The following is a 27625-nucleotide window of genomic DNA, read 5'->3' as shown; positions in this document are numbered from 1 at the left end:
GATAAAATCTTAAAGTACTGCAGCTTTAACAGTGCAGCAGATATCAAATGATAGATAATTTTAAAAATAAATGTTATTGATAAAACCACATGTTTGTGCACTACACATATGCAGTGAGTTGCATCGACAGAGGATGTGTCACTGAGAAGCAGTTTCCTCCAGAGCTCGTCTTAGGTCTGTACAGTTCCACAGTAGTGCCTAAAGAAGGTGGTGGATTAAAAGCCACAGTGTAGCTGTTGAGCTATTCTGCAATAACAGCTAAAATTATGCAACCCTTACTCACACAACTGAATACTTACTTATGGTATTACCGCCCCAAATATTCAGAAATCAGATCTCCAAAAAATGGGTCTTATTGGCTAAAAAAAAATCACAATTTAAAAATAATCAGGTTTCTTATTATTTGCCTTTTGGGTTTTGAGCCAGTTGATGATGTCAGGCTTTTCTCCACAACATGATAGCTAGAAAGTCGTCCCCCACACTACTCCTCCCCCATAAAAACCGAAATTCTCACAATCACTTGCCTTCAGCAGCCGGGACTTGAAGAAAAACACCAAATAATTGAGTCAACAAGGCTACTCACTGGAGTAATTAATGCTCACAATATGAGTAAGAGTTCCACAGTTGAGCCCAAAAATGTTGAAAGCAAGAAGTAAGTAAGAAATTATTTTGTATATTCAAACGGAAGAGATTACTTCAAAGATCCTTATGGCACTATCCCACATGTCAGTCTCATAAACAAACTAGGGACATCTGGTCTAGAGGAAATTACTATAAGGTGGATGCATAACATGTTGAAATACCATACTCAAAGACTAGGTATTAAGGGGTTGCTATAAAAATGGGAGGGCATATTTAATGGAGTCCCACTAATCAATCTTTTAATTAATGACTTGGATAATGGAGTGGACATATTGCATATAACATTTCTGGATGACACCAAGATGGGAGGGATTGCAAGCACTGCGGAGGACAGGGTTAGAATTCAAAATTATCTTGATTAATTGGAGAATCGGTCTGAAATCAACAAGATGAGAGTCAATAATGACAAGTGCAAAACACTACACTTAGGAAGGAGAAATCAAATGCACAAATAGAAACTGGGGAATAACTAGCTAGGCGGTAGTTCTGTGAGCCAACAATACAATGTATTTGCAAAAAAACATAAGCTAATATCACTCTGTGACATATTAATAGGAGTGTTCTACTAAACACAAGGGAGGTAATTATACCACTCTACTCTGCACTGGTGGGGACTCAGCTGGACTATTGTGTCCAGTTTTGGACACCATGCTTTAAGGAAAAAGTGGACACACTGGAGAAAGTCTACAGAAGAACAAAAAACATTTTAAAGGGGGTTTAGAAAACCTGTCATGTCAGGAAGGGTTAACAAACCTGGGCATGTTTAGTCCTGGGAAAAGAACACTGATGGGGGACCTCATAGTCTTCAAATATGTTAAGGGCTCTTGTAAGGCGGATGGTGACCAATTGTTCTTCAAGTCCACAGAAACTAGGTGAAGTAATGGTCTTAGTTTGCAGCATAGGAGATTTAGGTTAGATATCAGGAGAATTTTTTTCTAACTGGAAGGATACTTCAGTACTGGAATTGGTTACGTAATTGGAGGTTGTGTAATCTCTTTCATTGATGGTTTTAAAGAACAGGTTGGACAAACATCAGTAAGGGATGATCTTATTTGGTGCTGCCTAAGAGGGAGTGGTGGTGGAATGGACTAGATAATCTCTTGAGGTCCCTTGTGCTCCCTTCCAGCCCTACATTTTTTATGATTCTAAGATATTATGCAATTATTTCTCAATGGAAATAGTGGAATTCTCATTACCGGGAACATTTATGCCTAGGCTGGCCAAAGCCATAGATAATACACTGGAACAGTCCTCTGCTGCACTCAGAGAAAAAATGAACTAGCTTTCACAGCTCTAATTTCTATGATTTGATGCTGTATTCAGAGTAACTGTGCATGTAACTTGTATTGCTAAACAAAATAGGAAACGCTTGTTAAATTCAGTTTTCTTTCTTTTTAGAAAAGCTCACTTTCCGAGACATAATAACACCACAAGAATTCAGACAAGGAGAAGATGCTGAAGTGATTTGTCATGTTACTAGTTCACCTGCACCTGTTGTCAGCTGGTTGTATCGAAATGAGGAAGTCACAACTATTGCTGACAGTTAGTATTTTGGTAACTCTTTAGGTTATATGTTCTAATTATATATTAAAATATTATTTAAAAGAAGATATATCAAAACTGTAATGTGGGATAGCAGTGAAGAATTCCTAAGCATAAACTTTAATTTTACCTTTGGATGTGGTAGATTCTCCATCACTTGAAGCTTTAAATCAAGAATAGATATCTTACTGAAGAGTATGCTTTCAGTTTCACTTTGGTTTCATATTAACCCAATAAGCTTAAAGCAAAATTCAGCCAAGGACTGTCAGCCCATTTGTGAGCAATTTTTCATATGAGTAGTCCCACTGAAGCCAATAGAGCTACCTGAGCGAGTGAGTTCTCACCAACATGTTTAAGGATTGTACAGTTGGGTCTATAGAGTTGTGTATGATTTTCATTCCAAACCATAAACCTTGGATCATCTTCTCTCCCCCATGCCTGTTGTTCTCATGGGATGTGGTATACTAGTGGCCTTCAGTATCCACTACACACACTAGTGATGTCTTTAGGAGGCAATTGACTGTCCCAATACTGCTTCTTATGCCTTTGTGGGGCAACACAATTATTATGTACCTCACAATGCACAGAAAACATCTTTGGAGAGCTATCTGCCTACCTGCCTATCCTCTCACAGCTTTGGCATTAAATGGACTAAAATGCAAGGTTGAGTTTGTACATTCCTCATGCTGGTCATTAAGATATGTTTTTTCATATTCTTTTTAATTCAAAATGAAATTAAAGTTTATTTAGTGGCATGAAAGTATGGAACTGTAGCATCTCTAAGGTACGATTACAGCCAAAGAAGAGCAGATTTAATAAACCTATTAGGCTTTTTATTGTAAAGCTGAAAAATCACTTATTTGGGTGCTTTCAGATTCTTGTGTGAACCTTCATGGTACAAAAGCCAGGCAGAGTTTTAATTGGATTTGCTACTTACATACTGTGTTTAATCTCTGTCGTTACCCACATAGTCACATGTGCAGAATTCATGGTGAAAGAGTTACCTGTAGAAGAGCAATGCAACTTTTTTATATAATTGAATTGTTAAAGAAGGTAAGGGTTAAGGGATTTTGGAAACAAACAGTAGCTGAACAATTAAGCAAGCGGTCTTTTTGTTAGTGTTACAGTTTAAAGCCTACAAATGTGAGATTTTCTCCTAAAGATCAGGGATACTCTACAGTATGTTAATTTAATTTGCTTTTGCACTTCTAGTTCTTGTTCTGGTTACCAATCAACCCTGTTTTAGAAGACTTAATCATAAAAAGAAAATCTTGAAAATTTTTTTCTTAAGATCGTGCATTTTAAATTAATCTGAATTTTTAAAATATTTCCAGTGTGCCATGCTGCATTTCATAATGTAATTTTGAGTTTGTTTCATTTTCTTTTAAGATGTGACAGGACATAAAGCTGTTTAGCTGTTTGAGCCAGACAGATATAAAATGTTAGGATTTTAAACAGTATATGGTTGAAAAACGGATTAAAGAAAAACAGAAAAAAATGTTGTTCCTTTATCCCCTGATCTTGCATTGAGATCTCCCAGCACAGACTGCTATGCCAATACAAATCCCCATTAAAATTCAAGGGGATTCTGCAAGGACCTAGAGATAGCAGCTCCTGCTGTAGGAATTGGGGCTTTAAATAGTATATAGCTAGAAGAGTTTGAGCTGTGTGAGTCTTCACAGTATCACCTGGACATACTACCATGGATGGTGGAGAAGAGATTATTCTCTAGTAACCAATTGATCATTATTTCTATAGTATATAATACTTAAATTCATTAAATGTTATGTGTACTAGAAGATTAGTTTATTATAGAGATAAATATGCATTATTTTAATTGTCTTTTTCATTTTTTTGTTTATAGAAAGCTTAAAATGTAGAATAATTTGACATCTGCTGTTGAAAGGATAATTTCCAGTTATATTATGCAGCTTTTTATTGTGCACTGGGAAACAGCTTCCGTTTAAAATCTTTTTTAGCACCTGCATTGTGGAGAGATACACTGTGATTGGCTTTTTAGTTATAAAGTGAAAATATTTCTGCTATATGTGACAAAGTGAATAAACCTCTCGGATATGATTTAGCACAATTAACTATGATTATTTAGGCTGTACAAAGTCTTGGCAGTTCCTAATGCTTGAATGTGCTATCCACACAGGAGACTGATCTGCTTACCAGAAAGGAAGGTTGTTTATTGAATCAGAAGTGAACATTTAAAGCAGGGGTCTCAAATTCAATTTACCTTAGGGCCAGTCCCAGTCATAGAATCATAGAATATCAGGGTTGGAAGGGACCTCAGGAGGTCATCTAGTCCAACCCCCTGCTCAAAGCAGGACCGATCCCCGACTAAATCATCCCAGCCAGGGTTTTGTCCAGCCTGACCTTAAAAACTTCTAGGGAAGGATATTCCACCACCTCCCTAGGTAACGCATTCCAGTGTTTCACCACCCTCATAGTGAAAAAGTTTTTCCTAATATCCAACCTAAATCTCCCCCACTGAAACTTGAGACCATTACTCCTTGTTCTGTCATCTGCTACCACTGAGAACAGTCTAGAGCCATCCTCTTTGGAACCCCCTTTCAGGTAGTTGATAATGTCACTGAAGATACTGTTCAGAAAAGAAAACATTTATATTGTATTTTTTATTTTGAATTTCTCAGAAATAATAAAACTACCATATAACTTTATACAATTCTTCGCCTCCCAGAGAGTTTTTAGTGTTTGCCAGACACCTGGCAATGCTTCAGTTCTGTCAGTTTGTTGACATTTGGCTTCAGTGATTGAGCAGTTGAAAAAAGTGAGGCTGCCTCCATGGCTGACTCTGCCCAGCAACTAGTGATGGTATCTCTATCCCTCTCCCCAGCCAATGGGAGCTGCAGGGGCCGGCGCCTGCAGCAGACGTTGCCGGCAATGTGTCTGCATGCGTCTCTCCTCTGCGGGCCACAGTGGGGAGGTGCTCAGGCCGCAGAAGGCCCGCGGGCCGGGACTTTGAGACCCCTGATTTAAAGAATTGTTCCACAAGGAAGTGTAGAGCTGACTGGGAATGGCAACTCCTAATTCTAAAGTAGTTTTACTTCTCCCCCCAGAGCCAAACTCCTAGACATCTGTTCAGTCCCGACACCTATAGTCCTTCTCCTGTTTATCTATGAAGGGAGGGAATGAGGGACAGAGAGGTCAGCTTTCCATCATCCTTTGACCAAGGAAATTAAATAAAATTACTGAGGAGACCATGACCTTGGAAAGAACCCATGCTCTGTTAAAAGATTCTTTCTTGACTTGATGTTGTATCTTTAAAGTTGGATGTAAGAGATCAATAGCTCAATGGAATGTAGAACTCTCTGAGCATGTTCTGTAGAGTTCCTGTAATGTCAGCCTCAAAAGCTTAATTGTCATGAATCACAATTCCATTGTGCAGGCGCCAAGGGCCTGGTACTAGAGATGAAGGTGGCCTGCAACTGTTTTTTATAGATCACACCTTGTTCTGTTCACCAAGACAGTGATTTACTCTTTATTTTTGCACAGCAGTATTGCTGCATAAGGAGTTAAGCACACTGCCCACTCCATAGTGCCTATCACAAATACTGCAAGGCTATATGGAGGCATTCAGGTCTCTGGGACTGATTGGAGTCAGCCACAAGAGGAACTAACTACCAAGGGCTAGTCTGAACATCACCTGCACGAATCTTTCTATTCAACAGTCCGGTGCTCAATTGCATAGTTTTGTCATACATGCAGTTACCACTTGCTGGATATGACATTGTTGTAAGGTTCAGGATTACTGTATGTAAACGTTGTTTTGGTCTACATCATAGCTGATTGCAGAGATATTGTACTGAAGGTGTACTGGTGTATCCTTCACCCCTTCATGTATTGTGGTGTGCTGTTATGTTAATATATTTTCCTTTTTGTCTGGTTCCTTTGGGGTTTTTTTTCTGATCATTTCAATGTGGGGTGTAACTCTCTTCAAAACCATCACAATTTACATTTGTAAGCGATTCTTCAGACTGTTAGAATTACAGGTGTGCAAACCATTCCAAGTTCAGTGCAAAAGAAGTTTGCAGAATTTTTTTGTGGAAACTGGTTCGTATGGTTTTTCAACCCATTCATACTTCTTCATACGGGATCACTGCTTCACAAAACATGAAACAGGAAGTAGGCGTGCGTCCTGATGTTACAACAGAAGTCTTATTTCAGTGAGGAAAACTTCTCCTTTTAAAAGTATGATAAACATGGTACATGAGCCAAAATATAAAATAATAAGATAGTGCCTAATAACGGGCCAGTTACGGGAGAAATATAAGGGCCTGCTTCAGGAACATAATCTAAGGGACTAGGCCTGATACAACAAGACAACTTTGATTTCAAGAGATTTTCCCAATCAGAAATCTAGATATTAATATGGGAGCCAGTATATAAAAATATAAGGAAAAATTTCCAATAACGGTGGAATTACAAGTATGCTAGGACTCTGCTTTCTAAGGTTCTTCCCCTGACATTTCAAGATAGATTATGATGACTTTATTTTTTTATCAAAAATCTTAAACAAACTACAGCCTCTCTCATTCTGAGATTACAAATGAAAAATACTTCTACTGAACTGGGCTGACCCTATTGGACTGATCATATTGGATAGGCTCAACCAATTTAGGGCCACTGAAGAAATGCCATGTGATTTGCACCCGATGACCTATCTCAGTGATCTTGACTCAAATTACATTATGAATACCATAAAGTGAACCAATAAACAGAGAGGAGGGTTGAGGTTATAAAAAGCTTCTGCTGATAGCTTGAAGAAACAACATTTATGAAAGCCATCACTGTTTCCTGGAAACAAGCTGAACACAGACCCATGATGGTTTTGAGTATTTTCCTGATTTAAATCAAGAGTTTACACACCTCTAATTAGAACTGTGCAGCTATGGGAAGGAAAATGGTGCATTCTTGTGTGCACTCTGGGTGAAATTAATCCTATACAGAGAGCCTGCATAAGTCCTTTTAAGGGGGAGTTTAGTGGTGCATTGAGCTTGTGTTGGCTGCCATCACAGGAGTGAATTTTACCCTTTCTCTGAAAAACTACTGTACTCAGGGTGGGCTGGCAGCTGCTTTCAGGCCCTGCCTCTAAAAGGAAATTTTAGGGTGGGGCAGGGAGGGGGGGACCATAAAACACTCATACTACCATTGTTTCAGCTGCATCAGTGGCAGAACTGGTGGAAGCCCTAATGGTTTCAAGTACTTCCAGCATTTTGTCCTCAGCAAGTCTTTCATGGAGGTGCCTTGCTAGCTCTCCAGCACGTTTTTGTGTGGGCTTCATGCTTGTCTACTGATTAGCTATGGGTATTCACATCCTGCTTTGGGTATGCCTATACTGCAGTACAAGACCCGTGGCTGGCCCAGGTCAGTTGACTCAGGCTCATGGGGCTTAGGCTGTGGGGCTATAAAATTACAATGTAGACATTTGGGATCAGGCCAGACTTTGGGTTCTGGGATCATGTGAGTGGGGAGAGTCTGAAAGCCCAGGCTCCAGCCTGAGTCCAAACATCTATACTGCACTTTTATAGCCCGTTAGCCCGAGCCCTGTGAGCTGAAGTCAGCTGTCCTGGAGCAGCTTTAAGTTTTTAATTGCAGTATAGACATACCCTTAGTGTCCTAGGCCAGTATTTCCCAAACTTGGGACGCCGCTTGTTCAGGGAAAGCCCCATTGGGGTCCAGCTAGTTTGTTTACCTGCCGCGTCCGCAGGCTCGGCCGATCGCGGCTCCCATTGGCCGCGGTTTGCTGTGCATGCCCAATGGGGGCTGCTAGAAGTGGCGCGGGCCAAGGGAAAGCCCACCAGGGGTTTTCCCTGAACAAGTGGAGTCCCAAGTTTGGGAAACACTGTCCTAGGCTATAGTGAATGTTGTTGACTGTCGTGTGTGATGAGCTGGCATTGTCTGGTGGCTGTTAACTGCCCACATCCATTGACTGTGATCCCCTTACGAAAGCATACAGTTTATATATTTGTGAACCTATGGGTATATCATATATAGTACTTTATGGGATGTATCATAAATTAGTACTTGTATAAACATGATGTCCGCTAGAGCGGTTGGATGCTCTGAAATTTGCTCTGAGCATACTATTATTTATGTGAATCACGTTATCCAGGCCTAATGCATGACTGCAAACCTTCAGGTGAGTTTACTGGTTCAGCCTGACTTTACATAATTACTATGCAAGGTAGATAACAATTCTTTTAAATATTTGGTGTTATGTCTTGAAAGGCAGTAATTCTTTCCACCTCTATCAGTGGATACGTCATACAGAGTGGTGTGTGGCTTTTCTGAGAAATCATTTCAATTCACTTTCCACTCTTTTTCAACTTTCCGATAGGTATTGTATGTGCTGTGTATTAATCTGTCTGCCTAAATGCTAGTATGTAGTATGGGATGTAGAAAGAGCTTTGTTCATCTGATCAACCCAATTTACTCATAAGAATTTCTCCTGTTATTATACACACATTTCTCCAGTCTATCCCATGACAAGATTAGGGTATTTATGGTGTTCTGAGTCACCCAACGTTAGAGTTCATTTTCATTTCATTTTCTTTGATGAAATTGAAATAGCCTCCTTAGCTGAAAAGGCCTGGTAGTTGACAGAACATCCAGCCAGCAGGGATGAAGCTTTTCTTATATTAAATTAATCCTCTAAACGGCACTTTCCAAATGTTTGAAAATGTACATTTTTTATGATCTAAGAATTGTGTTTCAACAAATAAAAAGCTAACAAAAGTTTAAAGAGAGAAATTATCTCCCTTTCCCTACCCCCCCCCCACACCTTTTGAAAGAGAGAACATTTTGAAGGGTGACTGTCAGAGGATCACACCAGGAAATGGGTTTTACTTCTAGGTGTATTGGATTGTGAGTTTTATTGATTTGAAAATCAGTGATTAGATCTTAATGGCCAGTGTCTTTCTTCATGATATACTTAGAACTCGACAAAGGGAGAGGAGCACCAGGACCCCAGTTCAGCAAATCCCTTAAGCACATGCTTAAATTTAAACACCTGGTTAAGTGTTTTGCTGAGTTGAGGCCCATGTATACAGTAACCACAAGAATCACATATAGTGACCTAAGGAGGAATATGTCTCTCAAAAGGTATAAGCTGATAATGGCTGATTTAGACTGAGGGACTTGAAAAATTAAATCCATCTGCCTCTTATATCTGCACCTCTTATAGGGTGCTAAGAGTGGTGACTCTGATCCAAGAAAACACTTAAGTGCATGCTTAGGCCCAATTCAGCAAAGCACTTAAGCTATGTAACTTGGAAGTCAATGAGACTTAACCACTTGCTTAAAGTTCATCATGTGCTTAAGTGCTTTGCTGGATTAGGGTTGGTGTATTCAGCATCTTGAAATGCAAAGCTCACAGTGAGACACATGATCCGGGGTCATAATATGTAAGAAAAATAGTTTTAATATAAATTTTTTGGCTGAAACTGAAAGATCCTGTACAAACAGTTGTTTAGTAAGAACAGAGACAACTATTACCTAGAAGAACATTATCTAGTTCCATCTGTACAATTTTAAGGTTTGATGTGTGACATTTCTATGTTTTTCTAATCCTTTTACCAGTCTAGGGTAAATAAGCATCTAATTCACTTTGTAATAATTTGAGTCAGATTCTTAGTTTTACAAAAGACATTAAATGAGCTAAGGATTCTACTTCTGGGCTAACCTATTACAATATTCTATTTTTCCTGTTGCCAAAAACAAAAGTTGCACATTTTTTCATAATATTATCACCATATCATCTGCAATAAGATCCCAGTTCTGCAACCTGTTTCATATTGATGGACACCTATTGAAGTCAGCAAGGTTCTGTGGGGGCTGCCTGCACATAATGAGTTGCAGAATTGGGAAATAAATGATGTCATATTGGGTGAAATCCTAGCCATATTGAAGCCAGTATGAGTTTTATCATTGATTTAAATAGAGCCAAGATTTCACCCATTAACATTAATTTGGAAAAGCAGGGTAGTTGGTCCTTGACAAGAACTGAATAGGGTGTGAGGGAGGATGCATATAATATATCTTATTTTAAAAAAAAATAGCACAGCATTGAATATTTGGTTGAATGTACTGTACGTATATTGTGCTTCCATTGGCACTGCAGTAACAAGTCTGGAATAAAAATGTACAGAGGAACAACTACATTTCCATTTTATATAGAAAAAATCCTAACTGAATTTAAACAAAAGATAAACCAATATTTTTGGGGGTCAAATAGCTTAGGTTATGATATTACATTTTAATTTTAAATTGAAAGTGTTTTGCTGATGAACTATTTGATCTCATTAGACAAGTTCATTTATCTTAGTAATTTAGATTAGTATCCCAAAACTGTCTTAATTTACCGATATCACTTTATTCATTACATGCCTTTCTAGATCGATTTGTGATGTTACCAAACAACAACCTCCAAATTCTTAATATCAATAAAAGTGATGAAGGAATATATAGATGTGAAGGAAGAGTGGAAGCTAGAGGAGAAATCGACTTTCGGGATATCACAGTTATCGTGAATGGTAAGGTGTACAGTTATTTTTCTGAAGTTGAAATGAGGTCTTGCTTTCATTGATTATAGCATTATTTAAACAAGGTTCATCATCTTCTATGAAATCTCAATTAGGCCACGTATTGCAGGATCGCTACATACTATAATTGTTACATTGTTTTTCTTTAAATAGAAATTGAGTTGTTTACTGTTTACAATTTGTACATTGTGAGGTTTACCTTATGTGGGTTTTTATGTTTAATTTAATTAATATAATTATGTAGTTAAGGAGATGTCATATCTTCTTTAATGGTATAAATGTATGTAAATGTTATGTGTAAATGTAGTGGTTTAAAAAAATATCTTTCACAGGATATAGCCAACCACACCAAGATCAGAGTTCAGATTATAACATGCCGTAATTTAGCTGGGTATATATCTTTCAATGCATGTCATGTGTTGTTATAAACCACTTCATTTTATGCAGTTATTCAGTTTCACAGTAACACAGTTATTTTATGAATTGTCAGTATTTAAAACTTGTTTAACCACCATGAACATAATTTTTAACTGTAGGACTACAGTTGAATTAACTGGATACACCATGGATACGCCACTATTATTTAAGTCATAATAAATTTTAACAATTTATTAGAAACCCTTTTAACAAGGAATATGAAAGTGCAAGCATAAAATTGAATATGTAGGTTGACCTCACTGTTAAAGTCAGTGTCGGCACAATAAAACATATGTGAATGGGTCTCTATTCACTTGTTGGCCAGCAAGGTTCTATCTAACTTAGGTATGTCTATTATACTAGCTCCTTAGTATCTAAGTGCCATTTCTAATATCTAATGTCTTGTTTCTGAATGACCCTGTCATGCAAACCCTTACTCACTTGAGTATCAATGAAACTATTGAAGTCTGGACTGCTCGTGTGAGTAAAGGTTACTCGTTGCACGGGTATTCCTTGAATCCATAGTGATAAACAATAGCTGTGATATTTAAAGCAATACATCTTTAGATTGTTATCAATAGTGCACGGAAAGGGAGTGGGAGGGAGGGCAGAAGATTGGGCTGTGCCCCAATTAAAGGGTATAGGAGTGTGCATGCTCTGTGTATATAAGGGGAAATGTTTCCCTCTGGTTCCTCTGTGTGCAATACTCCTGAGTCCTGGCTATGTGCAATTCCCATAGTCTAGCCTATAGTATTTACTATATCACAGTATTTGTATATGTAAGCCTACATTTGAGCTGGGACGTGTGATTCTCAACTCACATAGACTTATCTGTGCTAGTTTGGCTCAAACTAGTGCACTAAAAATTGCAGTGTGGCTGGGGTTGCATGGGCTAGCTGTCTGAGTACATATCCATCCGGCCCCACCACATATACAGGGAGCTAGCCTGGCCACCACCGATGTTACCTGTCTACACTGCTGGGTTTTTTAGCATACTAGCTCAAGCAGAGCTAGCATTGGTAAGTCTATATGAGCTGGGAAGCACACACGCCCACCTCAAATATAGACATACCCTATATGGCTGGGTGTCTCTTACTTGGAAAAAAAAATCTTGACTATAATATATAATAAAGGGGATTTGAATAGAAAAAAAGCTTTACAGCCTATAATGTATTGAATGCTCTAGGTATCCTTGAGTGTTTCACAAAGTAAATTAAATAAATGCTGTTAGTTCCATCACTGGGTACAGAAAAAGAGCAACCATTATGCAGTGAGTTCACTCACAGCATGGATATTGGAACATAATTTATCAAGACAGGTAATTGTTGACCTGAACATTGGAGTTATCTCCTTCTCATTTTGAAGAGTGCTATGAAATCTTTCACTTCATACTGGACTTTTAAAAAGAGATGGAGAGGAAGGCTGTGTCTGGCACAACGTATTGCATTAAAAATGGTGGGCCAAATTCTAACCTTGTGTGAGTGAATGATGTCAGTAGAGTTGTACCTCTTCATACTCAGTCTGAATCTGGCCCAACATCTTTATCAGTGAACACTTCTAGCTTTGAACTCAGTGTTATGATCTAGAGGCAAAAGAGTTACCAACTGAGCAACACTAAAATCATTTCACATTGTAGAGTCTCCTCCTTGATTTATCAGGATGACTGGCTTCTGTAAGATGAAGCTAAGTGTACTAAATCTATTTCCAACTGGGTCTGTAAAGTAACATTACAAATACATAAATAAATAAATAAATTGCAATGACACCTAACAAGAAAGGGAAATGTCTCTGAATCTGTTTCAGCAAAAATGCATCAATTTTCTCTGCCTGTAAAACCTTCACAAGTGCAGCCCCACAGTACCTTCTCCTCTTCCATAAAATAAAAATGGGATAGTCAGATAGTTAAAATAATTTTAAAAAAGCATGGGAGAGCTATGCAAGAGGTTTTTTTGTGCATGGATACTGTCCAGTTTTGGAGCTTTGTGAAATCTTCCATTTTATTTTTAATACAGTTTTAATTGAGTTCTTCAGGAAAAGGCCAACTGAGGAGCAGAAGGTGCAGAAATAGCTGATGCTGTAGGTCAACTCACCTTTTTCCCCCTTCTTCTTAATCATCCTGGCCCCCAGCATCTCTCTGTTCCACCTATATAGAGTCCTTCCCCATCCTTTGCTGCAGGAGCTCCCTGATTGTTGTCTAGACCCTTCTCTTGCCCTACCCTTCATGGCTCCTTGGACATTTGAATTCTTGGTACTAGGGAAGTGCCAGAATGGAGAGCAAATAGGTAAAGAAGCCAGTTTTAAAAGGGAACAAATTGCACATATATGGATCTCTGTAAGTGATAATTCTTAGAGTACTTTAAAATTTTTTGGAGAGTTAGAGCAACTCTTCAGGTGTTAAAGCACCTATCAAATATATAAATACTGTAGTATTAATTCATTGTAGTATGAGATATTAGGAACAAAAATAAACAACATATACTAAGCAGTGTTTCCCAAACTCGTTCTGCCTCTTGTGCAGGGAAAGCCCCTGGCAGGCCAGGCTGATTTGTTTACCTGCCGCTTCCATAGGTTCGCTGCTCCAGGCCAATGGGAGCTGCTGGAAGTGGCGGCCAGTACGTCCCTTGGCCCGCACCACTTCCAGCAGCTCCCATTGGCCTGGAGCAAGGAACCGCTGCCAGTGGAAGCCACGATCGGCTGAACCTGCGGATGCGGCAGGTAAACAAACCGGCCTGGCCCGGCAGGGGCTTTCCCTGCACAAGCGGTGGAACAAGTTTGGGAAACACTGTACTAAAGTACTCGATACCAATATGAATACCACCTCATAAATACCTAAGATGGACAGACTTAGGTTCATCATTTTAATGGTGGTTATAGTATCAATCTTATACTGGAAGGCTGAAGTATAGCACTTGGTCATATTTGCCTATTTTAAAATATAGATATATCTTCAGAATATAGAATTTCCCTCATTTAGGTGGCTGCTTTCATGCCACTTTGCAAGCTATCTTGAGAAATCACATACACTAAGAAGGATTTGACTGTGTTGGTACTGGCTAGCCATGAGGGAAACCCAGGAAGCTACTTGAAGTATTTGTAATTCAGGAGATGACACTTGTCCCTCTAAGTCAGTGTTGTTATCATTTATTCAGCTCTGTGGGTATGCATAGCTCATTGCAGACAAATAAACATGTGGTCAATAATGAACAATGTCCCAACATGGGATTAGAATTTACTGTAGTATTAAGAGAACTGTCTTTCAAAGGAGGTACAAAACTTAGGTGCTGGTCCCTTGGTACCTTTAAAGATTCCAGAGTGCTTTTCTTAAGAGCCAAGTTATTAAATCAAGTGTCCCTAATGAAATATTGACCCAGGACGCAATTACATCCCACCTACCTAAATTCTCCCTGCAATTTCACTTGGAAAGTATTTTCTTCTTAACATACTTGTCTAAAATGTTGTGTAGTGTTGATGAGTGCTATTAAATCATTGATGAATTTCAACAGAGAGGTGGATAAATATCAGTTGTATGTTATTTGAAGAGATCACAGGATAAAGAGTGTTTGCAAAGTGCTTTGGATTCCTTTTGGGATGAAAAAGTACTATACAAATGGAAGATCATTCTCATTGTGAGACAGTAACACTCGTACAGATTTAGATTAAATAAAGAGTCAAAGCCTACATTTTTAAAATGTAAGAATCTGATGTTATCTGAAAAAATAATTTCACCTTTTAAAGTTACATTCAAGTAAGGAAAATATTTAGACGTTGACAATAAATTGAAAAATATACTGAGGTTGCAGAGGTGGGGTCTTCTATCAAAAGTGGAGCTTAAAAGTTTTTGTTCTGAAGAGTGTCTAACAGTCTTCCTTTTATATGCAGGGGACTGGACTAAGTGCTAGTCTGGAGTACAGATATAAAAGTTGACTCATGCAGCTAGCAGGTTAGGACTGGATACTTGTAGGGAATGGGATGACAACAGAGTCTGGTAAATGGGAAGAGGTGATGTGGTCCATAGGGGTACTTCGATCGAGGTAGAGATACGCTGGGGATTGTGAGATTGACTCATGGGAAGCAGAGAGGACAAGATTATGTACAGGTAACAGAAGTACAGCAGACAGTAGTGTTTGATAGTGGAGAAAGGAGTCTTTAGGAGGCACTTATCATACAGGGTAGGGAAGTTCAGAAGATGAATTGGGGTAAGAGAGTTGATGCATGTGAATGAGAAGGAGGTAAAAGGGATGGTTTGGCAGAAGGGCTTGTGATCAGGTGTTGGATGGGCAACTGAAAGTGTGGCATTGATAGGACTCTGCATACAACACAATACCTATTTGTTTAAACAAGTTTGTCCGTAGCTTGGCACTGTAGATGATAAACAGACCTTCAGGGCTTTAAGGTTTAATTATTGAATGATTAGTCCTTCTGGTTGTTGGAAATGCAATATTCTATTGTGATTTTTTAAATTTAATTTTATTTTTTGTATTATTTTTTTTACTTCTTTATGGAAATTACAAGTTCTTTTAGACCAGAAGAGGTTTAACCTGGGCATCTTTCAAGACCAGTACATTTTTCAGACCATAAAAATATGTGAGTCCTATGCATTACCACTAGGGTAGCCTGGGATATGGATTTGTATCTCATTGAATATCCACCCACTACATAGATTAGAAACGCAGATAATAATATTGATTAACCCCTCACCCCCTTTAGTATTTTATATAACTGTAATAACTGTGAGTCCAATCCTGCAAGGCAATGAGCACCCTGAGCTGATATTGGCTTCAGTAAAAGCTCTCAAGTATCTCTCAAGGCTCAGTCTCCTGTAGGATTTGGGCTTTTGCTGAAATGTAGGGAACATTGGACCAGATCCTCAGCTTGTGTAAATCAGTGAATCCCCATTATATCAATGGTGCTTTCACAATTTACACCAGCTAGGGATCTAGCCCTCTTTATTTAAAAATGGATCATGGGATCTTAGTTTAAAATGTTCTGGAAACATAAACTATCCATATAAAAGTCTGCTGTCATGTTTGAGACTCATAGAATTAAAGAAATATCAAGGAAAATTTGTCAAGTTAAAAATATACAGCATGTCTTTTCACTTCACGTCTTGACTCCAATTCCTATGTACATGGGGTAAGAGTGCCAGCAGTTCTTCGCCACTCTGGTCTATAGTGCAGGTTCATAAATCTTGTGATTCCAGTCCTTTTCTCTTCAAACTTAACTTGACAAAGTCATTCATGTATCCTTGATCTTCTACATCCTTTTCTGCTGTCCTCTTTCTCTCATTCTTTCTTCTTCTCCTGTCTCTACTTGTATAACTTCATGGTTTTTTGGGTTTACCTTCAAACCATGGTCTTCAAAAACAGATGCCTGCTCTGATACCATATTTACCAGTCCCTCTTTTCTGTCAATCAAAAGGGCCAGATCTTCAGTATACATTTGTTTTCTCTGTGTCTCCACAGTCTTGATTCTCCTACTAATTAACTCCATAACTAGAATGAAGAGAAGTGGACTCTGCACACTGCTCTGTCTCAATCCCACAGTCATGTCAAAACTCTTTGAAATTCCATATATTGTTAACACCGTAACTCTTGAGGCTCTATACGCTTCCTTTATCACATCCACTTCTTGAAGCCCCCCCTTCCATCCAACTCAAGAGTCCAAATACTAACTCCCACAAAACCAAGTCATATGCTTTCTCAAGATTAATAATTGCTACATAGCAGTTATGCCTCCATTTATCATTCTTTCAGACTTCAGTGTCATTGCAAATATGAACAAATGCACCAAGTAAAGAAACTATTTTAGAAAATGTCACTGTGAATACAATAGAAAGATTTTGCATTCTGATTCTGTTGTGCAGTCAAGAAGAATGATATACTTATTACTATTTCAGGCTTGGTAATGGAGGAATAAGCAACTTACAGGGAGAATGAAAATTGCATGATAGTGTCATTTTTACACAGATCCTGGGGCAACACAAAGGAGCCTTAAAACAAACCAAGAGGACCACTTGACGATTCCCGCTTGGTTGCGGCCACATCATCTCTCCCACCTGGATGATTCATGGCAGCCAGAAATGTCTCTTGGGACTGTTGGCAGCTATTGTAATGTAGAACATCCACTGTAAACTGGAGGACCAGGCTGGTGCCTGTCATCCATAGAATAATGGGGAAAGTAAAGTGCTTTAAGTCATCCCTTAAGCTTTCCAGAGAGACACAGCAGTTCTGGCCCAAATGGTCAACCTGTATGCCTAACATTAGGCACCAGCCTCCATATTTAGTGTCTAATGGAGAAAGGGATTGCAGTCATAGAGGAGACTAATTCAAGTCTTAGGCTGGTTGTCATAATGTTGCCTTACTACGGGTAGAATAGATGCAAATGGCAAACTAAAATGAAGGAATGAGTTGAAACCCAACATCATCTCTTCATACGAGTGGATGTCAGGTCAATTGCTTATGGAAAAAATAAGTCTATTTACTATTCAATGTTCTGGCCACAGTTGGATGACAGAGAGCCTCTGCTGAATATCTTGATAGCTTGGTTCTCAAACTACATTAAAAATAAATAAAAATCCTCCTTTTGAATTTGTGAGGAGAGGAAAATGCAATGAATGTCCTGAAAAAAAGTTTTGTAATATATCTGTCTAGATAATTGACAGTCAGCTGTGGAGGTTCCTTGTTTTGGGAATACAATATTTCTATGTCCAATCATAAACATGATACAATAAAAAGTATAACTTATTGGCATATTATTATTGCACCATTTGAATATCTCATTTCAGGAAACAGTGCTCAGAAAAATAATGCAGTACTTTGTGATGGAAAGAGCTGATGTTATTGTGCTCTTGTAGTTTGTATCTATGACCAAGACAGTATAATTGGAGCTTTCTATCTGAAGACAAAATCTTCATTATCAGCTTCCTTTCTTCAGTCATTACATTCCAGTATTTGATTAGGGATGCATATCTTCTCTCCAGAATTTTCTTCACAGCAAGTCAGGTGCATTGTCTGAAATATATTAAAAATAGAACATCTGAAATGTACATTTGCACATTAGCACCTGATTTCACTTTGATTTATGAAGAGAGAGGTTCCTTCGGAGCATAGTGCAACCAGTTTGGTTGGTGTCATAGAATAAGGTTGGAGCTTGCTTTTTCTCAGGATTACTCTAATACCTGAAATGGTGCTTATGTACTTTTTGCCATTTATGCCCACTGTATATTGTACAGACATGATGGGACAAGAAGTAAATTTATCTTCACATCACATGCTGATACAGGGCAACTGAATTACAGTTGACAGAAGACATGAATACTAGTACAGAAGGGCAATAAGGGCCTCATACTGTTCTCGTTAAAGTCAATGACAACAGGCTTGTTGACTTCAGTGGGAGAAGAAGCAGGCCTAATGTGCTGCCACTTGTTCTCTGTCATTGGAGCTAGGGTGTGGGAAACATGTAGAACACTAGTATACGTATTTTAGGACTTTATATTGCCTCCCATCAGTGTAGTATCTCAGCACAATTCTGTGCTGAACCTGTACCTTACATTAGTGTTAGAATATTTTAGTGGTAATTTATTTCAGTTTGATTACTGAGCTATTTCTCACTTCTCTGGGTGTCCTTGAAAGCAGGGCTGGAATTTAGAACTTCTGGTTAATGAAAATTCATAGGACCTGTTGATCTTACATCACTTTCCATCCTTCAATTCATTTATTTTTCTAGTTTTAAAGTCAAAATTGTATAGACTATATATTAGTTTTTAATTGGTTATATATATATAATACTGACATTAACCAATTAAAAACTAATCCTTCCAAGCCTAATTATAAGGTATGTGTTTCCTGATGATCTCTCTTCCACAAATTATTCTCTCTAATTAATGTTCATGGATGACAAGGAAAAGATGTATTCTGAACCCTCCAAGAACTGATTTAGCATTGAATGGCTATTCAGTGGATTGGTTATCTTGACTTTATTGTACAATAGGTGAAATGCTAACAAAATCCAGGTCAACAAACAAAAGTTAAAAAGCAATTTTTTTAAAAGAAAATGTGTTTGATATATAAATGTTAGTTTCTGGAGCTTTGAGTTTGTTGTTTTTCTCTTAGGCTCCTTCTTTATTACCATCTTGTCTTAATGGTACCTAATAGGCTTGGACCAAAAATAAAATTACAGATCAATCAAGAAAGATGGGAAGCTCAAATGTTTGCAAGCCTTGGGCCTACAAAGAAAGAATGAGGCTTAGAATAAAATTACTGCATTATATCTCTTTTTGAATATTTGAAATGATTAAGCAAGTTTCTGAATTGAGTCCATAATCTTGAAATTTTTGACTTCAGTGGAATCATAGAATCATAGAATATCAGAGTTGGAAGGGACCTCAGGAGGTCATCTAGTCCAACCCCCTGCTCAAAGCAGGACCAATCCCCAATGAAATCATCCCAGTCAGGGCTTTGTCAAGCCTGACCTTAAAAACTTCGAAGGAAGGAGATTCTACCACCTCCCTAGGTAATGCATTCCAGTGTTTCACCACCCTCCTAGTGAAAAAGTTTTTCCTAATATCCAACCTAAACCTCCCCCACTGCAACTTGAGACCATTACTCCTTGTCCTGTCCTCTTCTACCACTGAGAATAGTCTAGAACCATCCTCTCTGGAACCACCTCTCAGGTAGTTGAAAGCAGCTATCAAATCCCCCCTCATTCTTCTCTTCTGCAGACTAAACAATCCCAGTTCCCTCAGCCTCTCCTCATAAGTCATTTGTTCCTAATCATTTTTGTTGCCCTTCGCTGGACTCTCTCCAATTTATCCACATCCTTCTTGTAGTGTGGGGCCCAAAACTGGACACAGTACTCCAGATGAAGCCTCACCAATGTTGAATAGAGGGGGACGATCACGTCCCTCGATCTGCTCGCTATGCCCCTACTTATACATCCCAAACTCCATACATGGAGTTTGTGGTCAATGGAGAACTTGCTGTTGGTCCACAAAGAGCTGTCTGATTACCTGGAGTTGGTTCCTGCTCAGGTCCAGGAGCTAGAGCATAACACAAAAGAGCTAGAAATTCATTAAACACATGCCTAATATTTTTCCATATAAGAAATTTCTGTAATTGCCAGAGAGATGTTTTGAAATTAAAAGTGGGAGGCAGTGATTTGTCTGTGAAAATAAAGTCTTTGGCTTAAAGCAAAAGGGAGTGATTCTCTCCTCTGGCCAAGCAGAGCTTGGATACAGTGGAGGGAGGAGACTTTAACAGGGAGCTGTTTGTGGTTCCCTGATCCTCACCCAGCAGCCACCACATAAGTTAAAGCTGCACAGGGGCAACTCTAAGTTATCCTGCTGACAAGATATCCTTGCCAGCAGAGAATTGGGCTTGGTGGAAAATAGCTCTTCTGTTCTCCCTGTTTTGTCCTCTTCCGACACCCCCCCTTCCTTTCCTTATTCTGTGGGATGGCATTCCAGCACAGGCAGCGTGAATGTCAGGCAGCAGAGCAAAGTGAACTTGATGGCAGAAAATTCAGGTCAAAGTCCTTGAGCTTCTCTCGGTACAGTACAAGCAAAGAACATATGTGATTTCAAATCTGCTTGGCCACAGAGGATCTAGGATTTTTGATTACCTATCAGAGATGTCTAACTATGACTTCTCTAATTATATAATAGATGCTTTTAGTTCATCTTGAGTATGAATTTTGTGGAAATTAAGATTCATACCATCTGTCTTAAGTCCATTCCAGTAGAATAATAGGATTAGTATCATGAATGGAGATATTAAATTACATCTTCTGCTTTATTGTTTCTTGAAACAGCTTTTTATTATGAATATTGATGAGGTATTCAGTGCAAATTACTGTTTTAGTAATAACTGCATTATGTCAAAAATGCAAAATATGCAATTCTCAGGACACAATAATTAGTTAGAATTTTTGGAAATGTAATTTTAGATATGGATTGTATATGCAGAACTCTAGCACAATGTATCATTTTAAGCTGATGATATTCCTGTCCAGAAAATATACTATAGTTTGTTTAGAAGAATTAAATATGTTTAATCAAGAAGAACATTATGGGTTGATACCTAATTTGAAAGTGCTGTCTCACATCAGTGCATGGTTGCCTCTCAGCTGCACGATTGTGTCAGAGGGAGGAGAAAAGAGAGACATTTTCATTTCAAGTAGTTTAATTAACACTAATCAGTCTCTCTGCACTGACATGCACACAGTAGCTATGGTCCTTCAGCTACTTTTAAATCTTATTTAATAAAACAGATCAGGAGAAAAAGATGCTTATATTCATTTTGTTGTTAGTTTACTTCAAAAGAAACCATACACAAGTGGTTTGATAACATTACAAAGAAATAATAATGATTAATGTCGTCTGAAGGAAATACAACTTTGAAAATATCTTAGTGTTATCTGATACTGTAAGCTGACTTCATTTTGTATTTGTAAATTAAATGCTTAATAAGGATTGCTCTGTTCAAAGTTTCCACAGAAGCAATTGAACCTTTATATTTTTTCAATTAGTTTACCTCACATGTATTTTTTTTACATTTCTTTCAGTTCCTCCAGCAATTATTTTGCTACAGAAGTCCTTTAATGCTACAGCAGATCGGGGAGAGGCAATTACTTTATTCTGTAGAGCCACTGGCTCTCCTGAACCTGAAATCAGCTGGCATAGGTAAATTCAGTTTAGTTCTGTATATCAGAAAGATTTGAAATGTGTTACGAGTTTGTATCATACTGAAATAAACTACCTCCATTGTGTTTATGGCTGTTTATCAGGAATTGCTAGGCAAATTAAATGACACACATGTGATCAAACTTTCTTTATCATCAAGAAAGAAAAATTGGAAAATATCTAACATATTTTAATGTGTCTCACATTAAAGGAGAAACAAATAAATCTGAAGAACCTATGACTTTAAAAAAGGCAACAGATATATTTCTGACTTTCTCCATGAAATTTTCACTCTCCAATCCCATATACAACTACCTAAAATAACACTGAATACAGATGTAATGCTATAAATACATGTCCAACACACAAAGTAACAGTATTATATTATACATCAATACAATGTAAAAGAAGATCTATCTTAAGCTGATTTTAATCATCTGATCGTCCAGTGCAGCCAGATATTCAGTAACAGGTATGGCTTCTGTGTGTTGTGTTAGTTTGTCTGGATATTTGATTCCATTATTTGCAGACAAGTTGTGGATACTCTTGCAAATCTGAATCTGTAAAAATAGAAAACTGTTTGGGGGATATGGAGTATATCTTCCAGGTGAAGTCAGTGAGATTTATATGGTTAAAACTGTGCAATTTTGAAAATTTGCCACATAACGTCTTTAAGGATCTCAGCTTTTATACCTGTCTACTATATTTTTCACTGCATGCAACTGATGAAGTGGGTTCTAGCTGATGCCCAAATACACTTGTTAGTCTCTAAGGTTCCACAAAGACTCCCCGTTGTTTTTCCTGATACAGACTAACACGGTTACCTCTCTGAAAGCTTTTCATTGGTTTCTCAGCTTTTCCATGCATATTTATGGCACAGACTTACATGCCTTTTGTTTCAACACCTGATCTATTCACAAAGGATGGAATCTGGTGTCTGAGTGTGAAATAGCTCAGATTCCTTGTTTGGACACGTATTTCTGTTTGGGGCTTGAATGAATTGTCCCCCATGTGCTCTTTCAAAAGGATCAAGAGATTTGTGAACATCTTTCAGAGTGCACTGGACTCCATAGGGATTCTCCTCAGCTATCTTCTCTCATTGCTACTCAGCATTTGAAATTTAAGAGATTCTGTTAGATTCATCTTAGGTAGATGTTGGTTTCCCTTGACTGACACCTGCTTTCTGATGTATGTGTCAAATGGTGTGCTGACTTTGTCTGACATGAATTCCTTTCGATTGCAGAAGGTGTAAATAAGTGCCATCTTTGCCCCACTCACTAATATAAATGAGAATTCAGTTTCTATCTGATGAAACAAAAATAAAATAAATTATGCAAACCCAAATTATTTGAAATGGTGATGTGGAATTCACAAAGAAAAGTTTCACATTTTGGGAACTTGGTATCCCTTTGAGGTCATGTTATAAAATGTCAGGTTTCAGAGTAACAGCCATGTTAGTCTGTATTCGCAAAAAGAAAAGGAGTACTTGTGGCACCTTAGAGACTAACCAATTTATTTGAGCATGAGCTTTCGTGAGCTACCGATGAAGTGAGCTGTAGCTCACGAAAGCTCATGCTCAAATAAATTGGTTAGTCTCTAAGGTGCCACAAGTACTCCTTTTCTTTTTGTTATAAAATGTAGGTCCCAGCTGGGCAGAATTCTCTCAAGTTTATTAGAAATCTAATATCCTCATTTGCCTCACTGCAAGAAGACAATTCAACATGGTGGTTTACATTTTCAAGATGAGAAGGATGGACACAGTCATCTTGTGTCTTGGGGAGCTGTATGTTTAGAATTGTCAGTCTTCAGTGCCATATCTTTAGTGTACTTTAATTTGAAAGTATCACAGTAAAATACACAAACAAATGAAACACCTTACAGAAGGCCCTATGCAAATAGTCTGTGAACCAGATCTTCCTTCAGTAGCAAGAATGACCCCTCACTAAGGAAAATGTTTGTTGTTAACCTTCCAATACCTCTAGTGGATAAAGCCTTACTCAGGCCCTGAGAGACTATGTGGTCCAGTGAATGTGGTAGTGAGCCAGTGGACTTGGGTTTTATTTCTCGTTCTGCCACTGACCTATGTTCTGAGACCTTAGGGAAGTCCATTCACTTCTCTGTTTCTCCTCCTGCCCGTTATTTGTTTTGTCTGCTTACAATATAAGCTCTCTGGGGGAGCGGGACTGTCTTTGATTATGTGTTACTACAATGCCTGCTACAATGGGGCTTTGATCTTGGTAACAGCACCTAGATGCTACTGAAATACAAATAAGTAATAATAATAGGAGGTGGGAATTCAACTATTTCCTCGGTGGATGGAGCAATCTTAATTCCACACGTTATTATGCATATAGTCAATTTCATTTCTGATTTCACTTCCGTTGACTAATCAGTATCTTTATCTGATGATATTTTTTTCCTTGTTCTCATGCTCATCTCAGAGACATCTCAAGATGAGTTTTAAGTAGAGCTGGGCAAAATTTTCAGCTGAATAATTTTTTTCAACAAAAAATCGAGATTTGATGACCCAAATAGTTCACAAATTCATATTGATTTACCCACATTATTTTGGTGAAAAAAAATCTTTTAAAAATCTGTGAAAAAAATCAACACTTCATTTTCAGAATGAAACATTTTGATTTCTTGATTCAAATCAACTTTTTTGTTTTGAAATATTTAATTTTATTTTTATTAAATAAAAATGTGGAAAAATGCTTAAAATGAAAAACGTTTTGTTTTGGATTAAACAAAACATTGATTTTTTAATCACTTTTCAATTAGCCAATTTTTTTAAAAAAAATGTTTTCAGGTTGACTCAAAACTATTTTATTTTATTTTTGGAATTGCCACTGAACCAAAAAAAAAATCCATTCAGATTTAGTTTCTTTAGAAATTAATAGATCAGGTTTGACTGTATTGAGGAAAAAAAAACAGATCAAAATATTTACCTCCCTTATTATTTCTGAGAAGTTAATTTTAAAGTTTACTCCACCAAAATCTTGCCACTTGTAGGCAATATGAGGAGGCTTTTGCAAGAGACTGATCTATAAGTCTATATTTGGACCTTAATTCAAACCATTTCCTCAGCATTACTGCTTCATTGACGTTGTAGAGATATGGTGGGTGAGGTAATATATTTTATTAAACCTAATTCTGTTGGTGAAAGAGACAAGCTTAGAGCTACACAGAGCTTTTGTTCAGATGTGGGGTTAGAATGTTATTTTGTCTTGTTTAGTACTGTGTGCTATTTCTGTTTTTGGTGAAACAATGTTATTTTGGCATTTGTTTTCCAGAGTTATCAGAAATATGCAATTTAAATTCATCTTCACTCCCCCACCAGAGTTTGATTTTATTAGATTTTAAAGTAGACTATGAGAAGAAATGTGATCTATTATTTGGGATCCATGATTTTGCAGTCTGTTTCCAACTATGCAATTGAGTTCTGTGACCTTGAGCAAGTCTCTTATCCTCTTTGTGCCTCAGTTTACTTATCTGTACAATGGGTACTATATAAAAAGCACATAGAGATCCTAAGATGGAAAGTGCTAGAAATATGCATAGTACTATTATTGTAATTTATTTACCATTTATGTCAAAAGCAATCGAAGATTTGTGTTTATGCCAAGATATCTACACACTTATGCTATATGCTTGGTAACAATCACTAAGGAAGAAATATTTTTTTTTACAATACTGTAGGTTTTTACAGTACTGGACAGGTACTTCTGATTCCACAAACTGAAGTAATAATAAATATTATTTTTTTCACTGATAACCTGCACAATTAACTATCCTGCAGAAGTGTACTGGATTTTCAGGGATTTTCTGGGCAAAATCCTGCTGGCCTGGGAGACTGGGCACTGGGCATCCTTCATTACACAAATTCCAGTGGGGTTTCCCAATAATACTCTATCTACATAGCATTACTATCAGTAAATATGGTTCATCAGGACTATTTCTTCATACAGGCCAGACCGGGAACCCCTTACTCAATCCCCACTGACTTCTATGAGTAATGGGTTCACATTTTATGTAAAATTTAGTATCAATTTTATATGGAGTTGGGTTTTTTTTTGCCAAAACAGCTGTTGAATGAGTAATATGAGTTTGAAAACAATAGGAATTTCATATGACAACCATTCAAATGAAATAATGAGTTTTGATTTACTGAAGTATTGTGTTAGTCCTGTTTCGTTATTTAAATTACTTATCTCACAAAATTCTTTGGAATATATTTTATGACCTAATCCTGACACGGCCAAAACTCTCATTGACATCAGTGGAAATTTTTCTTCGGTAACGACTCAAAGATTTTGGTTTATTATGGCATAATCTTTTCTTCCTTACAGTTGAATAGAGCCAGATTTCAGCTGAGTTAAAAATTCAGTTTTCACTTCGTCCCCTGGGGTTTTTCTTTTCAGTTTCCCACACGTTGCTACAATTAAGGGTCAAATTCAGCCCTGGCATAAACAGGTGCTTCACCACTGTCAAGGTTCCTCCCCCACTCTGAACTCTAGGGTACAGATGTGGGGACCTGCATGAAAAACCTCCTAAGCTTATCTTTACCAGCTTAGGTCAAAACTTCCCCAAGGTACAAAATATTCCACCCTTTGTCCTTGGACTGGCCGCTACCACCACCAAACTAATACTGGTTACTGGGGAAGAGCTGTTTGGACGCGTCCTTCCCCCCAAAATACTTCCCAAAACCTTGCACCCCACTTCCTGGATAAGGTTTGGTAAACAGCCTCACCAATTTGCCTAGGTGACTACAGACCCAGACCCTTGGATCTTAAGAACAATGAACAATCCTCCCAACACTTGCACCCCCCCCTTTCCTGGGAAATGTTGGATAAAAAGCCTCACCAATTTGCATAGGTGACCACAGACCCAAACCCTTGGATCTGAGAACAATGAAAAAGCATTCAGTTTTTTACAAGAAGACTTTTAATAAAAAATAGAAGTAAATAGAAATGAAGAAATCCCCCCTGTAAAATCAGGATGGTAGATATCTTACAGGGTAATTAGATTCAAAAACATAGAGAACCCCTCTAGGCAAAACCTTAAGTTACAAAAAGATACACAGACAGAAATAGTTATTCTATTCAGCACAATTCTTTTCTCAGCCATTTAAAGAAATCATAATCTAACACATACCTAGCTAGATTACTTACTAAAAGTTCTAAGACTCCATTCCTGGTCTATCCCTGGCAAAGACGACTACAGACAGACCCAGACCCTTTGTTTCTCTCCCTCCTCCCAGCTTTTGAAAGTATCTTGTCTCCTCATTGGTCATTTTGGTCAGGTGCCAGCGAGGTTACCTTTAGCTTCTTAACCCTTTACAGGTGAGAGGAGCTTTCCCCTGGCCAGGAGGGATTTCCAAGGGGTTTACCCTTCCCTTTATATTTATGACAACCACTGAAGTCAGCTGAGCTACAGCTGGGCTAACCTTGTACCAATAACATTTAGCCCTCTTGTAAGGTCCCTTTGTGGTATTTGACTCAGTAAGCAAAATGCTGACCAAACCAGGAACTTCAGGATTGGAACCAAAGTCCTCCTTTGTATGGTATTTATATGATAGAGTTTTAAGTTATTGATCATCTGTCTGTCAATTGTTTTAGCTATGTTCTTATGGGAGTATAAGTAAACATAATTTTAAATTCCAGTCACTTTCTGGATTGCATTATGCATGGTTAAGGGAATTGAGCTAATGTGTCAGTGTTTCCCTACCAGTCCAATAGAACACTTACATATTAGTCTTGGGAGGTATATAAGAAGA

General features: G+C 37.9%; 1 protein-coding gene across 1 annotated transcript in view; it reads left to right on the top strand.

Annotated features, from left to right (window-relative positions):
- The window catches only part of NCAM2 (neural cell adhesion molecule 2), a 258887-nt gene that overhangs the window by 5818 nt on the left and 225444 nt on the right, over window positions 1-27625 (top strand). Inside the window, exons 4-6 of the mRNA XM_077814938.1 lie at window positions 2041-2184; window positions 10608-10745; window positions 21732-21849. Of these exons, the coding sequence (XP_077671064.1) occupies window positions 2041-2184; window positions 10608-10745; window positions 21732-21849 (400 nt within the window). The remainder of the gene's footprint in view (window positions 1-2040; window positions 2185-10607; window positions 10746-21731; window positions 21850-27625) is intronic.

Source organism: Eretmochelys imbricata, chromosome 1 (assembly GCF_965152235.1).
Source record: "Eretmochelys imbricata isolate rEreImb1 chromosome 1, rEreImb1.hap1, whole genome shotgun sequence".
Taxonomy (NCBI): Eukaryota; Metazoa; Chordata; order Testudines; family Cheloniidae; genus Eretmochelys; species Eretmochelys imbricata.
This window is presented reverse-complemented; position numbering and strand designations above follow the sequence as displayed.